We start from the raw sequence: 17,885 nt of genomic DNA on the forward strand, positions 1-17,885 counted from the left end.
AAAATGGGAGAAAATATTTGCTATCCACACATCCAATAAAGGGCTGATAACTTGAATCTATATAGAACTCAGGAAAATCAGCAAGAAACAATCAAACAAGCCCATTAAAAAGTGGGCAAAGAACATGAACCTTCAAAAGAAGGTAGACTAATGGTCAACAAACATATGAAAAAATGCTCTCTAATATCTCTAATCATTAGAGAAATGCAAATCAAAACCACAATGAGATGTCACTTCACTCCAGTGAAAATGGCTTTTATCAAAAAGTCTCAAAACAACAAATGTTGGTGTGGATGTGGAAAGGTAGGAGCAATCATACACTGTTGATGGGACTGCAAACTAGTACAACCTCTGTGGAAAGTAATATGGAGATACCTCAAAGAACTAAAAATAGAACTACCATTTGATCCAGCAATCCTACTGCTGGGTATTTACTCAAAGGAAAAAAAGACATTCTATAATAAAGATATCTGCACTTGAATGTTTAAGGCAGCACAATTCACAATTGCAAAGATGTGGAAACAACCCAAGTGCCCATCAATACATGAGTAGATTAATCAAATGTGGTATATGTATACCATGGAGTTCTACTCAGCCACAAAAAACAATGGTGAACTAGCACCTCTCATACTTTCCTAGATAGACCTGGAGCTCATTCTACTAACTGAAGTATTACAAAAATGGAAAAACACACACCACATATACTCACCATTAAATTGGTACCAATCGATCAACACTTATGTGCACATATGGAAGTAACATTCATAGGGTGTCGGACAGGTGGTGGGGGGGAGGAGGAGATGGGTAAAATCACACCTACTGGGTGTGGTACATGCTGTCTGGGGGATGGGCAGGCTTGTAGCTTTGATGGGGATGGTGTAAAGGCAATTTATGTGATCGAAACATTTTTACCCCCATAATATTCTGAAATAAATAAAAAAAGAATTCCCAAATACTTGAAAATTAAACAATGATCCCCTAATAACCCAGGTATCAAAGCAAATAAAATACTAAACATTAGAAAATATTTAGAATTTAATACAAAAATAAACAAAACATATCAACATTGTGTGGATGCAGATAAGCAACTGGCTGGGGGGAAATTTATAGCACTCATGCTTCTTTTTTAATAATGACCTAACCTTCCATCTTGTGAGACTAGAAAACAAAGGGCAAAGCAAACTCAAAGCACAAAGTAGAAGAGAAATAATATGAGGGCAGATATTGATCAAATTTGAAACCAAAAAACAAGAGGATAAAAAAATCAGTGAAGTAAAAAGCTGAATCTTTAAAAAGATTAATTAAACGAATAAATCTTTAGTTAGATAACCACTAAAAAATTAGAGAAAACAGAAAACGAAAATATAATGTTTGCAAGAGAAGACATCACTACAAACTTTGCAGCACTAAAAGGATGATTATTGGTGCTATGAAACCATAACAAATCTGACAACTTAGATGAAATGAACAAATGCCTGGAAAGGCAGAAAGTTTTGCAAAAGCTCACTCAAAAAATATTTAAATTTAATACTCATATTAAATAAATTAGCTTAATTATTTCAAACTTTCCAACAAATATAAAGCTCCAAACCCAGATGCCTTCATTGGAAAATTTTATTAAATATCTATGGAAGAAATTATATAAGTGATATACAAACTTTTATAGAATATAGTAGAGAAGGAAGCACTTCTAAAATTCACCTTATGAGGCCATCAATACCTTACACCAAAGGCAAAGATATTCAAGAGATAAACCTAGAGACCAATATTTCTTACAAACATAAAGACAGTAATCCTCAAAAAATATTGGCTAATAAAATCTTACAAAATATAAAAAAGACAATAAGATATAATAAAAATGTTAGACATTCAAAATCTAATGTAACTCACAATATTACAGATTAAAGAAAAACAAGTGATCATCTAAATGCATATAAAAACAACCCTCTAACAGATTTCATCTATTCATTACAAAGAAAACCTTCCAGCTAACCAGGAAAGGACACTCAATATTGTTAAGATGTCCATTCTCAAATTGACCTCTACATTAAAAGCAATTCTAATAAAAATCCTAGGAGTTTTATTAATAGACATTAATAAATTGATTTTATATTTTTACGGAAATAAAACTGAATTGGAATAACCAAAACAACTTTGAAATAAAATAAATTTGGCTAACCCATACTACCTGGTTTAGAGACTTACTATAAAGTTAGTTACTGTAAAGGGAAAGTGATATTGGAGAAAGGATATACATATAGATCAATGGAGCAGAAAACAGTGTGTTATGAAATTGACCCACACAAATATGGACAATTTATTTTCTACAAAAGTACAAAGGCAATTCCATGGAAAAATATAAACTTTTTTTTTACAAACACTGGTGGGAAATTGGATGACCATACTTTCAGAAAAACCCTGATCCATATTTTGATTTCTACACAAAACCAACTAAAAATGAATTATTGGCTTAAAAAGTAAAACTACAAAACAATGACAAGAAAGAAACAGGAGGAAATTGTTGTGAGCTTTATGTAGGCAAGGATTTTGTATACATGGCACTGAAAGCATGATCTTATATAAGAAAATATTTGATAAATTGGATTTTATTAAAACTAAGACCTCCTGTTTGTCAAATTAAGTGTTAACAAAATTAAAAGGTAAGCTACAGACTGATAAAAAAATTTACAAATAATATATCTGCAAAAATATATAAATATTTTTATATATAAATATATAAATGGAATATATAAATATCTCTTAAAATAATAAAACAAATAATTCAGTAAAGGGGGAGTAAAAGATTTGAACAGAAACTTTACCAACAAAGTATGCAGATGCAAGTGAACCGTAAAGAGATGTATGACATTATTGTTCATTAGAGAAATGTTAATGAAAACCACAATGAGAGGAAGCTACACACTCTTTACAATGTCTACTTTAAAAAAAAATTACTTTTAATAAAACTGACATTATCGTGATCTAAAGAGGATAGAAAATGGAAGCCTAATCTATTATTATTAATGTCAATGCAAATGGTACAAACACTTTGAAAAACAGTTGAGCAGTTTATAAACTTTCATATATACTGAACATATCGCCCAGCCATTCCACTCCTAGATATTTTAAAAAGAGAATTTAGAAATTATGTTCATAGAAAAACCCATGTGCAAACTTTTAATATTTTTTTGTAATTGCCAAAATCTGGAAACAACCTATTAGAGAAGGAATAAAAAATGCTGGTTTATCCACACAAGGGATATACATAGCAATAAAAAGGAACAAACTACTCTTATGCACAAATTTACATATGGATCTCAAATTTATTATGCTAAATGAAGGAATCCAGAAAATAAATACTCCAAAACTTACATCTCTATTAATATTAACACTACATTATTTCAAAACTATTAAGGATAGAAAATTAATCAATCGTGGATAAGAACTGGGAGTGGGAGTGAGGTTAATAACAAAGGAATACAAGAGAAAATCTGGGGGTGATGGAAGTGCTCTATATCTTGAGTTTGGTGGGGCTTACATGACTACCAAAATGTAGAGTAAAAGAGTTCATTTTACTGTATTGTAAATTATACCTTAAAAGTAAAGGAAAAAATAAATATGCCATTTTATAAAGTTACAAATTTTACAGCATCTTGAATCAACATCCTACATCTATGTATAGAAAATATAAAATTTTATAAAAGAATTTCAAAGAAGACTAAAATGAATAGAGATAGAACAAGGTCACTCATAGAATAACTAAATATTACATGGATACCAATTCAACTAAAATTGGTTAAGAATTATTTTGTTAATCTGGTTCTTAAATTCATATGGAAGAGCTGAGAACATAGTCAAGACATGTGAAGAACATACAAAATTAGCCAAGAAGATTTGTCTTAAGACATTAAAATAATGATAAAGGTAAAGATATTAAAATTGAGTACATAGAGAAAAAATGATTAAGAGAACAAACAGAAGAGAAAATTGAGAAATAGTCAGACATTTAGGTTTAAATATAATGAGTCAAGCAACCAACCAACCAACCAAATAAACAAATACTTATCATATAGTAGATGTCACATTGCAGTCCATTCAGGAGTATTAAGTTATGCTATTATAGCTGGTTATCAATATGCTATACTATTAAATTGGATATATGTCAAACAACACAAACACACAGACACACACAAACACATTCCTCCTCCTCTCCTTCTCCCCCAGTTCCAGGCACCATTAATCTACTTTTGTCCCTATATATTTGCTTATTCTGCATGCATAATATAAATGGAATCAGAGAATATATGGTCCTTTGTGACCAGCTTCCTTCACTTAGCATAACGTTTTCAAACTTCGTCCACATTTAACAAACATCAGCACTGTATTAATTTACATTGTCTAATAATTGTCCACATTTTTTCCCCCATTCATCAGTTGATGGACATTTGCATTGTTTATTCTTTCTGGCTATTATGAATAATAATGCTATGAACATTTGCATACAAAGTTTTGTGAGGATGTATACTTCCAATTCTCTCTAGTATATGCCAGGAGTGAAATTTCTGGGTCAAGTAGCAATATTTTGCATGCTGAGGAACTGCCAGACTGTTTTCCAAAGCAGCTGCACCGTTATATATTCCCAGCGACAATGTAGAAAGTTTTTCGATTTTGCCACATCCTCACCAATGCTTATTATTTTCTGTCTTTTTAATAATAGTCATCCTAGCGAATGTGAAGTATTAATAGTATCTTGTGGTTTTGACTTGCATTTCCCTAATGACTAATTACATTGATCATCTTGTCATGTGATTGTTAGTCATTTCTATGTCTTTTTTTCAAGAAATGTTTATTCAAATCCTTTATCTGTTTTTTAGTTGGATTGTCTTTTTACTGTTGTGTTGAACAAGTTATTTACTCTATATAAAGTCCATTTTCAGAAACGTAATTTGCAAATATTTTCTCCTAATCCGTGAGTTGTCTTTTCACTTTCTTGATCAAGTCTTTTGAAGAACATAAGTTGTCGGTCGGGTGCGGTGGCTCACACCTGTAATCCTAGCACTCAGGGAGGCTGAGGCGGGAGGATCGCTTGAGGTCTGGAGTTCGAGACCAACCTGAGCAAGAGAGAGACCCCCGTCTCTACTAAAATATAGAAAGAAATTAACTAGATAACTAAAATTATATATAAAAAATTATCTGGGCATGGTGGCACATGCATGTAGTCCCAGCTACTCAGGAGGCTGAGGCAGAAGGATCACTTGGGCCCAGGAGTTTGAGGTTGCTGTGAGCTAGGCTGACGCCACAGCACTCTAGCCTGGGCAACAGAGCGAGACTCTGTCTCAAAAAAAAAAGAACATAAGTTGTCTTCAGTTTTTGATGAAATCCCATCTAGGCCTTTTTCTTTCATTGTTTATATTTGGGATGTCATAGCTAAGAAACCATTGGCTAGTCCAAGCTCATTAAGATTTATGCCCATGTTTTCTTCTGAAAGTTTAATAGTTTTTTTGTATGTTTGGTATGAGATAGGGGTTCAAATTCATTCTTTCGCATGTGCATATTCAGTTGTTCAAATACCATTTGTTGAAAAGACTTGGAGGGCATTTTTGCTAATTACAGAATTCTAGGTGGGCACTTATTTTCCTTTATCCCTTAAGAGGCCCTTAGTTTGTCTTCTAGCTTCTACAGTTGTCGAGAAATGATGGAGAGGGGGCTAAGAGGGTGGGCTGGGAGCAGCCCACACGTGCTGCTCCTGAGGAGAGGATCGCAAGTTGCAAGCAGATTCCTACCTATGGACGGGCCTTCTTGGAGAGAACATTGTAAATCATCAGAGAAGTGACAGGAGATGCTCAGAGTGAAGGAGGCGGTGACAGGGTGATCCACTTGGCAAGAGCACAGGGTACCTGCGGGAGACACGCGCGTGTGCAGAAGGAGAGGAGGAGAGAGCCCCAGGGCTCCGCGCTCCCCCTGCAGACTCTGTGACCCAAGCAGCTAGTTCCCTCCTCAGGGACCACAGACCTCCAGACTATCAGGGAGCTGCTTGGAGACTGTACAACGACATTTCACCAGAGAGGGGACACAGCAGCCCAAGTGGCTTCCATTCATGCGTCACTGCAAATGACACCATCACCAGATCCCAACCAAAAGGAAACTGTCAAAATGTCAGAAATGGAATTCAGAATATGAATGGCAAATGAGATGAATGGGATTGAAGAGAAAGTTGAAAACCAACACAAAGAAGTGAAAAAAAGTTTTCAGGACATATATAAGAGAAAAAGTCCCTAAAGAGATAGACAACATAAGAAAGGATATAAGAGAACTTCAAGAAATGAAAGAGTCATTTAAAAAATTTCAAAATACAGCAGAAAGCTTCAACACAGGCTGGAGAAAGCAGAAGAATCTCAGAGCTTGCAGACAAGGATTTGGAACTAATCCAACCAGTTGAAGATGCAGGAAAAAAAAAAAGAATAAAGAAGAATGAACAATCACTCAGAGAAATAGGGGACTATGTGAAATTTGCCAGTATATGAATTATAGGTATCACTAAGGGAGTAGACGAAAGAGCAAAAAGCATGGAAAACCTACTCGAGGGAATTTTTGAGGATAACTTCCCTGGTATCATCAGAAATTCAGATATTCAGATATAAGATGGTCATCGAATACCAGAAAGATTCATAACAAACAGGACATCTCCAAGTCACATTGTCATCACCCTGGCCAAAGTCCAAATGAAGGAGAAAATTCTACAAGCTTCAAGATGAAACCATCAACTAAGCTACAAAGAAAAACCAATCGGGGATAACGTCAGTCTTCTCAGCAGAGATCTTAATACCAAGAAAAGATTGGAGCCCCATTTTCAGTCTTCTTAAGCAGAACAACTGCCAGCAAAAATAATTTTGTACGCTGCAAAACTGTTTCTTAAATGATGGAGAAATAAAGACTTTTCCAGACAAGCAAACACTAAGGGAATCTGTCACTTCTGGACTCGCCCTACAGGAAACCCTTAAAAGTGCAACATACATGGAACAGAACCATAAACACTCAACCAGTGTAAAAACACCCTAAAGAACTACAAAGATTAAATTATGAAGAAACAGAAAATCTGAACAAACCAATAATGAGTGAGGAAATTGAAACAGTAATTAAAAATCTGTTTTTCTTTCTCTTTTCTCCCTCCCTCTCTTCCTTCCTGCCTTCCTCTTTCTTTCTTTCATTTACAAATTATCATGATGCCAAATCACTTACTTCCTCAGCACAGCACTTTTTTGTTTTGTAAGTTTCTTTTCTTTTTTTTTTTTGTATCTGTTTTGATTTTCTTCAAACCAACCATTATTCTTGATTGTATGTTCATTTTGGAAATTGATAATTCCTTTGCAACCCCTTTTTACACAGAAATTAGAATTGAACTTGCCACCTGTACGAGTTGAGAAAAAATGTTGACCTGCCTGGCTGTTTCTATGAATATCCTTAATATTTCCTTTATCAATTGCTCTTGATTCTTCTGATATAGGCATGAAATACTATTGCCATTGTTACAGTTTCCATACTGTTCAGCAAAACAATTCCATATATAGTTTATACCGTGGTTTTTCTCTTTGTTTTCAGCTTAAGTGCACATGATTTCTCAATAATTTTATAGAACCTGGATTTTCATGAGTCCTCACCATAGTTCCCACGTGGGAATGCATGCCTGTGTATGCCTGTGCCTGCATGGGTGGGTAAAATCATATTCATATGACAACTCATAGTTATGGTCTCTTTAATGTATATAGTCGTATTTAATTATTCTGTATTTTCCAACAAAACTGTGGATGTGGAGTGAGAGGAGGAGAATGTAGTTTGTGGTCAGTCTACCTTTTTCCTTCTTGAACTCAGAAGTCCCATAGATTTTGAATTTTTCCATTTATTATTTTGTGCAAATAATACAAAATTTTAATTTCAGGTTACTTATATTTTTTTCCTTCTAGCATTCCTCTTCTCTTTCTATAATTCTTTACAATATTTAAAAGTCACATGATTTTAAAAGTCGCAGTCATATATTGACATCTATTTCTTTTCAATTTCCATAAGAACACATATATGAAAAATTAAATTATAATAAATACCGTGATTAAATAAGTCCTTGCACTGTTTACTCCCACTGCTACATAGTCCGTCAAAACAGAACCACTGGTTCTCTCCACATGGATGCCCATTCTGAACAAACAGGTCTTCTTGACACACTGCAGAGGACCCATTGCAGTATTCAGGGAGATCACATTCATCTATGGCAGACCTACATATCTGGTCTTTGCCCTTGTACTGATGGAGTAAGGTAAATAATATTGAAGAAAGCAGAATGTGAAAATATAAGCATTATAAACAACGATAACGTCACTTATGTAGACAATACAGCAATTTTTTTTAAAAAGTTCTCACATGACAATCGTCGCAGCATGGTCCTTCATCACAGTTTGAACCGGCTACATATTTACAGGTCGCACCATCACAGCACTGTACTGGGGCATTAGCACAACTCTGAAAGGCAAACAAAATGTTCTGCAGTATCTTCCAACTGTTATTTACATTGAACAGACATTTTCCTGGTGACATGTTATATATTATACACATAGATGCTTGACATATATGTTGCCAAACAGAAAAAAAATGTTAAAGCAACTTATATTCATTCACTTACTTAGATGTTTATTGACCACCTACTAAATGTTAGACCATGTGTTTTTAGTATTTCTATAGGTTTGGCTATATAGGTAATAGGATTCTCTGACGCCCTGGGATCCAGCACCAGATTGAGATCTCTGGTTCTTATAGACAAAAGAGATAGTTAAATACAAGACATAAAATAAACAGAAGTTATAATTTAAAAATTTTATTATAGTAACCACTTCCTACTCAATCCTTCTGAATTTACTATGTTTTTAACAAGTCTCTACATTTTATGGAATATTGAAAGTTTATTTCTTTTTTAATTCTCCAACAAAGAGGTGGAAATGATATTATTTCTGAGCATGGCTGAAGTTGTCACTTTTATGTCATTCGCCTATATCTTATTATGTCCTGTTTTATGCTATAGTTCATCTATGTGCAGTGAATCTGCTTTTAAAAATTCTACTGTTAGAGTTAATAAAAGCAACATATAAGAAAGCAAAAGGCTGGAGAGACAACACATTCACATACAGACACACATTCACATTTTTTAAATTCTCAGAAATTTGAAATAAGGTTAATTGGGAAAAGATTTCAATAAGATGTGCTAAAATAAATCATGTATTTCAATGGTCTTAATATGAGTTATAGCAAGATACTTACTAGGACACACAGAATTTTCAGTATTTTCCACAACTATTTTGTCCAATAAATGTCATTGCTATTGCTGTCTTATGGAATTCTAGAGGGGAACGTTATATCATATTGGTTTGACTCAATGATAAAACATGTAATGGAGCATAGATACACACTACTGTCAAATTTTAGCAGAAATTTTCAAGATATTTCCACTCAGACCCAACCAAGCAAAAACAAGTGGGCGATGGGGAATAATTTCTTAAAAACATATCACTCATTTAAGTATCTAGAAATATACTTTTCATGCTGGGAATAGTACACAAGTGACCTCTGCCCTTGCCGTAGGGAGCGCTGAACTCCATCTGCGTCCTCCTGTTCCTCCCCAGTCCTGCTCTCAGGTCCGTACCCCTTACTGGGAGCACCACCCTCTCTCTCTCCCGCATCTCATTCCCTTCATCTCTGCTCTTCTTACGTCCTTTCAACCCAGCTGCTTTTTCTAAAGTGTGCGTGGTTTAGATAAACTAGCATTGCTTGATTATATATTTTCCAAATCTTTTTGATTTAAAGATTGACCTAGATTAAAATATTAAAAAAAAAAAACAAAAAAAAAACGCAACAGTGCTTCCCATGTTTTCTTGTTCCACGGTGAAAACTTTATATCTGTCTTTCCGAATGGCAGAGGATTTTAGGTTAAGCACTAGGTTTAAATTCTAGGTTTGGATACTAGGGGAAAAATATACTCAAGGGGAAGAGAGCAAACCTACGTCACTTCAGATATAAGGAATAGTGACTTGGAAAATTACTTGTATGAGAGATTAGAATGGTGGTTATTGGGAGCCGCGGGAAGAGGAAAATGGAGAGATAATTGTCAAGGAGTGCAAAGATTCATTTCTGCAAGATGAATGAGTTCTGGAGACCTGACACACTACCATATGACCATAGCTAGCAATATGCATTGTAGGCTTGAAATTTGCTAAGAGGGAAGATTCTAAGTGTTTTCACCAGGCAAAAAAAAGAAAGAAAGAAAGAAAGAAAGAAAGAAAGAAAGAAAGGAAGGAAGGAAGGAAGGAAAGGCCAAGGCTAACTATGTGAGGTTACAGATATGTTAATTGGCTTGAATAAGGTGAATTAAAATATTCAGTACATACATATACCCAATCATCAAGTTGTACAACTTATTTATTGATTTATTGATTTATTTTATTTATTTATTTATTTATTTTTTGAGGCAGAGTCTCTTTCTGTTGCCCAGGCTAGAATACAATGATCATAGCTCACTGCAACCTTGAACTCCTGATCCCAAGCGATCCTCCTGCCTCAGCCTCCCAAGCAGCTGGGACTACAGGCACAAGTCGTCACGCACAGGTGAATATATACAATTTTTAATTGTCAACTGTATCTCAATGAAGCTGGAATAAGGAAAATAACATTAACTGTGTATGCATACAAATCCATGTGAAGCTATAGATCACTGAATCCATTTACCAACATATATGAATGCACCCATTAGTTTGTAATAATCCCTATGTGCCTTCCTAAGGCCTTTGCAGAAAAATTAGCTTGATAAATTAAAGAAAATGGCAAGGTTATGCTATAAAAACGGATGAATGATTTATAGTGCAATTCCAGTACAAATGCCTCCAAATCAGTACCCACCTCCTGGCTCCCACAGTCACAGTCCTCTCCGGCTTCCACCACTTCATTGCCACAAACCGCTGCCTCCTTGTAAGACGGATCTAAGCGAGGCTGGTTTTGAAGACATTGGGACTTCTGCTTTGAAATAAAATGTGCAAAGTCTTCCATGCTGCAGTTACTAAACATCTTCACACCACTGAAATGACTAAAAATACATCAAACTTCACATTTTTATGTGAGTTTCCATAAACTGCCTGCCCTTAGAGTAAAGCTATTTAATAGCATTCCACAAAAGACCAAATTCCCAATTTTGTTAGTGTCAAAAAACTTTCATTTTCTATGCATGGAAAGTCAACTGTTGAAGAATTTATATATTTTAGTAGGATTAAGTTACTGATCTATAAAATTTTACAAGCTCTTATATGATACTTGTGACACTGCTCTCTCTGATTTTGGCTTTTTTCTTCCAAGTGCTCCCTCTCTATTTATTGCTTTCTTTCTCTTTTATAACTTCCAAATGTTGGAAGACCCCTGTATTAACAAAAGAAACCAGGCTTTTCCCTTCTTTATATTTATTCATAGGTAAGCCATCAAGTTCTATAGTTTTAAATAACACCTACACTTGACATCTCAGGTATTTGTTTCTCTAACTAAAACTTATCACCTAAATTGCAGAGTACAATATCTGGTGCTTTACTCAGTGTTTCTTCTTAAGCCTATCTCACAGGCACCTTAAATTTAAATTTCCTAAATTCTTGACCCGTCTCCACCAAACCTGCCCCTCCCAAAGCATAAGGTGATATTTTAGAATGCGGATTCTGTGGCCAATCAAATAACATGGGTTAAAATCTTCGTTTTGCCATTTACAAGTTATATGTCCTTATCAAAGGTACTGAAGCTATATACACACTTCAGTTTCCTCTGCACTATGGGGATAAAAGTATTATTTATCTCATAGACTTGTGAGACTATAATACATGTAAAGCACTAAAAACTGTGCCTCTCCTTAGTTTGTACTCATAATATTTCCAAATTCAGTAAAATGTACTTAAACATATCAACAGAATAAAGTAGAAAAAGCACATGATAGTGTTAATATTTGGTAAAATCTATTCATGACGAAAATTTTCGCATATAAGGGATACAATCTAATGAAAAGCCCCTATGAAAAACTTTCACTTAACATATTTATTAGTGAAAATTAAAGGTCTTCCCCTTAAATCAGAGTAAAGAAAGACAGCTACACAGATGACTACACATCTGACTTCTATTTTACATGGCATTGGACATCCTAAGTACCGTAATAATGCAAGAAAAAGAAATTTTAAAAACATAAAGATTGAAAAGAAAGATGTAAAACTTTATTTATAATATATAATTGCATGTCAATAAAATTCTAATAAAACTAAATTAAAAGTTCCAGAACTGATATGTGTTTAGCAAAGCTGCAGGATACAAGCTCAGTAAAAAATAATCAATACCATCTCTATATACTTGCTCCAAATAATTGGAAATTTCATAGTCTTATAAACAAGTTGCAATTAAAAAAGAGTTAGGAATAACCTGTTTACACATGATACTTTTCCCAAAGGGGGAAAAATGAGGAATCACTGCATTTTGAAGGGTTCTACCCATGATGTGAATAATTCATCAGGCATCTCAGCAAACTAAAACCTGGTTTCAAAATTGAACAGAAAATACCTTGACAATATTCAGAAGGATGCGGGGGGTTCAAAGAACCTTCTATTAATGTATTTAAGATCTTCTTATCCTTCGTCTCATTTCTTCACCATTACAACTATTATAATTATTATAATCAGCATCGCAAACAATCTAGCATCAATATCATTGTAAACAACTATCTTTTGGTCAATGATAAATAGCAGTTTAATGAAAGGTGTCAACATTATTAATATAAGCTATATATAGCGGCATCTGTCTTTGTTTAGTTTAACTAGGAAAATAATCTAAGGCCTGAACTTGATTGCAGGAATTTTATCTGGGAGGTGACCCCAGGAAGCAGGAATAAGGGATTCAGGGTGAATGAAGAGAGAAGTCCGTAAGTGTGTAGATGGCAATGGTGGCTTTTTCTTCTGCTGGGAAAGCGTACAGACTCTTCAACAGAATTGACCCTAGATGACCGGGAGGCTCCTGTTCCACTAAAGTGCTTGAAGGCTGCAGTGGAAGGACATGCCCCTCCTTTTAGGGCTTGTTTTGTGGGTGGCCTAGGGAAGAAGCGGGCTGGCTTTCCTGGATGCGGGTTGACCAGGTCACTGAGGGTCTCCTCTGAAGAAAATATTTCCAGTGGTACTCGAGCACAAAATATTAACATGAACACCTGCATTCTTTATGCCGCTCCAAATAAATCCACATGCTTCTTCCTCACACCGTCTTGTCTCTAAGTATCCAATTTTACAGCATCTAGATCCTTGACCCAACACCCAAGCCACCTGCCACGGCGTGGGAACCTGTGTGGGCTTCAGTCCCTGGCACTTCCTTCCCCCGCGCCCAACGCGTTGTTTGCAAACAGCTCGCGGGACCTTTGCCCTCCCCCACTGTCTTTAGTCAAATATAACCGTGCAACAGCAGGAGCTCATGAATCTTTTTAATGCTCCAGCTAACATGCTGAAACAAGACTGGGGTTGTTCTTCCTCTACCGACCGGTTTTAGAATACTCCTGTGACGCCATTGGTGTGAAGCGATTAAGAAATATGGGGAAAATAGGTGCAGGTGATGTGCGGATCTAGGACGCCCGTTCCCGTTGTTTGTTTGTGCTATCTGGACCTTGCCCGGCCCATTCCCGGAGGAGCCATTGCTGTCAGCAGATGGATGGATATGCTCACTGGATCGTATAATTCTGTGGCTCTGAGAAGGCCCACACTGTGCGACAAAAACAGTCAACCTCGGCGCAGCAGCTGCAGGCCTGCACTGCAGGTCTCCTGTTGGTACCTGCCGGATCGAGCTGGAATGTCTTCCGCTTTATCATATTTCAACGATCACAAGAATCCACCAAGGAGGCACCTCGCGCCGCAGTCTGGACCTGCTGTCGCGCACTCTCGTCGCAGCATCTTCTGCCAAAGGTGTCCTTGTGGCCATCACTTCATTTACTGATCCGGTTCCACAATCATTTCATAAAGATTTGTTTTGGAAAGCCACTCTGGGGCAGCTATCTTAGTACGAGCCTCTCCTCACATCAGAGCCTAAGAATCTAAGGACAAATATTTTCAAGCAGCGACTGGAAGCAGGAGTGAAGGGATGAAGAGAGGGAGATGTTTGTGCCGCCGGCGATGGGGCTGGACTCTCTGAGACATCTGAGAAGCAGAGGACACCCCCAAGCACTGTAAATCAGAAAGGTAAGAGGCTGGATCCAGTCCCTGACTGGGTGGTTCCCCTTAACCCCCTGGCTATTTGGTCCCATTTCTACAAAAGTTCATAATGTACTCTAAGAATAACGACGATAACAGCAACCAAATTCACTAGATCTTTGGGGCATGATAAGGATACTATAAAAGGCCTTTTCTTGTGGCAGAGCAAAAGCTGAACGGCAGTGTGTGTGAAACCAACAGAGATCAAGACCTCAGGCTGAGCCAGGACAGGCTGAAAGAGACTCAGGCAGACAAGTTCATATCAATAAATAATCCTTGTGTAGTGATCACAAGCCTGTATTGGCTTATCAAGCCACGTGTCGTTATAAAATCACACAAGTAAATGCAGTGATAAATGTAGAGTTAGATCCCATAGGAGAAAGCAAGTGTGACATTTGATCAAAAGAGATATTGAGACAGATACGCACTGTGATTACTGGGGTTATCAATCACAGCTGATAGTCAACCATCATTATTTATTTTGACAGCTTAAACTTTCTTAAACTAAACATACCAAAATCATCTTAAAAGAAATTATGTATGTGAAGTATAAAAGTCAAGCATCTTACATTGCTTCTGGGTTCATTATGCAGATAGCTCCTGAGCACTGGCATTTGTTAGTGTCATCGTAAGCAATCCCCATACTAAGGGACAGTAATTGAGCAAAAATAACTGAAAGTGATTCCATACTTATCGCTCTGGGGTGCTGAAAGAAAAAAAAAAGAAAACATAAATGCACATGCACACTGTTTAGGGAAGTATTTTATTTACTGAGAGAATAATGTAATTATTAATATTAAAAATAGTCACATGATAAAATGGACTAGAGGTATCTTATAATAGGTTATGCACATTAATGCCATACACGTTGGCCTAAGTCACATGTTACAATTGTCATTATAAATATAAGAAAAATATGAAATATGAAATATGAAATATCACTAAAATGTAAAATGGATGACTCATTTGGTGGCATCAGACCAGGAAAAAGGTTGCCCCCATAACTTGTTAACTACATATAGCAACAGCTATATATATTTATTATTAGTATTAAATATTTTAAAGCCTTTTATTAGGGGGTCACCTGGGCCTAGAATTTTTGTTTGTTTTTGAGGAGTTTTAATGATAGACTCAATTACTCCAATAGATAAGTAGTTTTTCAGATTTTCTTTTCTATTCATTTGATAATTTTATTATGAAATTTCATCCACATTTATTTCCATGAATTAGTTGAGAATATGCTTTGTTTTATGCTTAATATGTGTAAAATCTATGGCGATTACGTCCATTTTTTAAGCATGTTTGGATAATTTGTTTTCTCAATTTTTTGAAATGAGATATCAGTTTTATTAGGTTGTTATAAAATTTACATATCTTCAAAGAATCAATTTAGGCTTAGATGATTGTCTTCATTATATATAGGTTTTGTTTTTCATCAGTAGCCAATATTTTTATTATTATTTCCTACTTTCTAGAATCTTTTAGCTTAACTCACCATCTATATGCTTTTTGGAAATGGAGGTAAGTCATCTACATTCAAACTAACTTTATTTTTATTTTTGTATTATATTAAAGCTCCAAATATGTCTCTCAGTTCTGTCTTTTGGTATCTCATAAGTTTACATATGCTGTATTTTTAATGTTATTTAGCTCCAAAAGAGTTATAATTTCTCATCTTTTAATTGCAAACCTTTAGATATTTTTAAATGATCTTTCTATTATTTGATTCTAATTTAAATTCACAATGGTCAGTTTATTCTCTGTAAGATTTTAATCATTTAATATTTATTGATACCACTTTTTATTACCATATTAGTTATTTTGGTAAATACTTTACTAATATTCTTCTATTTGGCATACGTTCTTAGAAATATAAATTTTGACAAAATGGAAAACAATATTGCTAATTTTTTTCATTCTCAAATATGATTATGCATATCTTTTTCCCTTATTCTCTCACATTTGCTTTATGTATTTTGAAGCAATGTAATTACATGCATACATTATGATTGCTACGTCTTCTCCTTCAGTAATTCCTTTTATCATAATTCAATTGAGAATCTTTATTTCTCGTAACTCATCTTCCCTTTAGTCTACTGCTATGGACTAAATTGTGCCTCCTCCTCCAAATTCATATACTGATGCCCTGATGTGACTATATCTGGAGATGGGGTCTTTAGCAGGTAACTGAGGTGAAATGATGTCATAAGGGTGGATCCCTCATTCAACTGGATTGTGATCTTCTGAGAAGGCAGCTGTCTGCAAGCCAGTAACAGAGCTCTTACCAGAACCTGACCCTGCCGGCACCCTGATCTTGAATCTTCAGGTACCAGAACTAAGAGAAAATAAATTTTTGTTGTGTAAGTGACCCAGTCTATGGTATCTGGTTATAGCAGCCTATTGTGGGGTGGATGTTTGTGTCCCTTCAAATTCATACTTTGAAATCTCACCCGCCCCCCAGTGTGATGGTACAGTAGTTCTCCCGTGTCTATAGGAGATATGTTCCAAGATTTCCACTGGATGTCTGAAACTGGATAGTGCTGAACCCTATAGATATGTTTTTTCCTATGCACACATAGCTATGATAAAGTTTAATTTATAAATTAGGCACAGTATATTAACAATAATAATAAAGTAGAACAATGATAATATCTTTTAATAAAAACTACATAAATGTGGTCTGTCCCTTAAAATATTGTATTTTACTATAGATATTAGCAATCTCAGCATATGATTTTTTTTCTTTTCTTATTGAGAACTTTCACCTTTTTACTTAAAGGAAGCAATTTGGGACTTCTCTTTATCTTATCTGAATTGCCAGCATCACTACTTTTGTGCTTTGGGGCCATTGTTATTTAAAATAAGGGTGACTTGAACACAAGCACTGTAGTACTGTGACAGTCACTCTGATAATCAAGACAGTGAGCAAATGACATGAATAGAAACTTCTCAAAAGAAGATATAAGAATGGCTAACAAACATATGAAAAAATGCTCAACATCCCTAATCATCAGAGAAATGCAAATCAAAACCACAATGAGATATCACTTAACCCCAATGAGAATGGCCTTTATCAAAAAAAAAAAAAAAAAAAAAAAGACAGCTACGGAGTGACAAAAGTAGGTAGCAAATACAGTGTGGATGTACCGGACAAAGGGTGGAACAGAGCAGGATGGCGCAAGATTTTATGACGCCGCTACAAACAGCATGCAATTCAAAATTTATGGAAGGTTTATTTCTGAAATTTTCTATTTAATATTTTTAGATGGCGGTTGACCTCAGGTAACTGAAACCACAGAAAGCAAAACTACAAATAAGGAAAGACTACTGTATTAGGAAGTGGGGATTTGCAGAAGTAATTAGAATCAAAGGAGGCCATGAGAGAAGAGCCTTCGTTAGAGTCCTGAGAGAGCCGCTTCTCTCCAACACCACCACGTGGGGACCTAGTGAAGAGACCACCGTCTGGGAACCAGGAAGCAACCCCTCACCAAACACTGCCTCTGTTGTCACCTTGATCCTGGACTTTCCAGCCTCCAGAACAGTGAGAAATAAATGTATGTTGTTTATAAGCCACCTAGTCTATGGTGAATGCGCTCAGGAAATTTC

The 17,885-nt window shown here is 35.5% G+C and overlaps 1 protein-coding gene across 1 annotated transcript in view; it reads right to left on the reverse strand.

Moving 5' to 3' along the window:
- LOC138393675 (disintegrin and metalloproteinase domain-containing protein 2-like) overlaps positions 1-17,885 on the reverse strand; it is a 92,884-nt gene that overhangs the window by 30,572 nt on the left and 44,427 nt on the right. The window contains exons 12-15 of the mRNA XM_069485054.1: positions 14,849-14,985; positions 10,936-11,119; positions 8,413-8,511; positions 8,100-8,295 (exon numbers count right to left, since the gene is read on the reverse strand). Of these exons, the coding sequence (XP_069341155.1) occupies positions 8,100-8,295; positions 8,413-8,511; positions 10,936-11,119; positions 14,849-14,985 (616 nt within the window). The remainder of the gene's footprint in view (positions 1-8,099; positions 8,296-8,412; positions 8,512-10,935; positions 11,120-14,848; positions 14,986-17,885) is intronic.

The sequence above is a fragment of the Eulemur rufifrons genome, chromosome 12, assembly GCF_041146395.1.
Source record: "Eulemur rufifrons isolate Redbay chromosome 12, OSU_ERuf_1, whole genome shotgun sequence".
NCBI classification, from domain to species: Eukaryota; Metazoa; Chordata; class Mammalia; order Primates; family Lemuridae; genus Eulemur; species Eulemur rufifrons.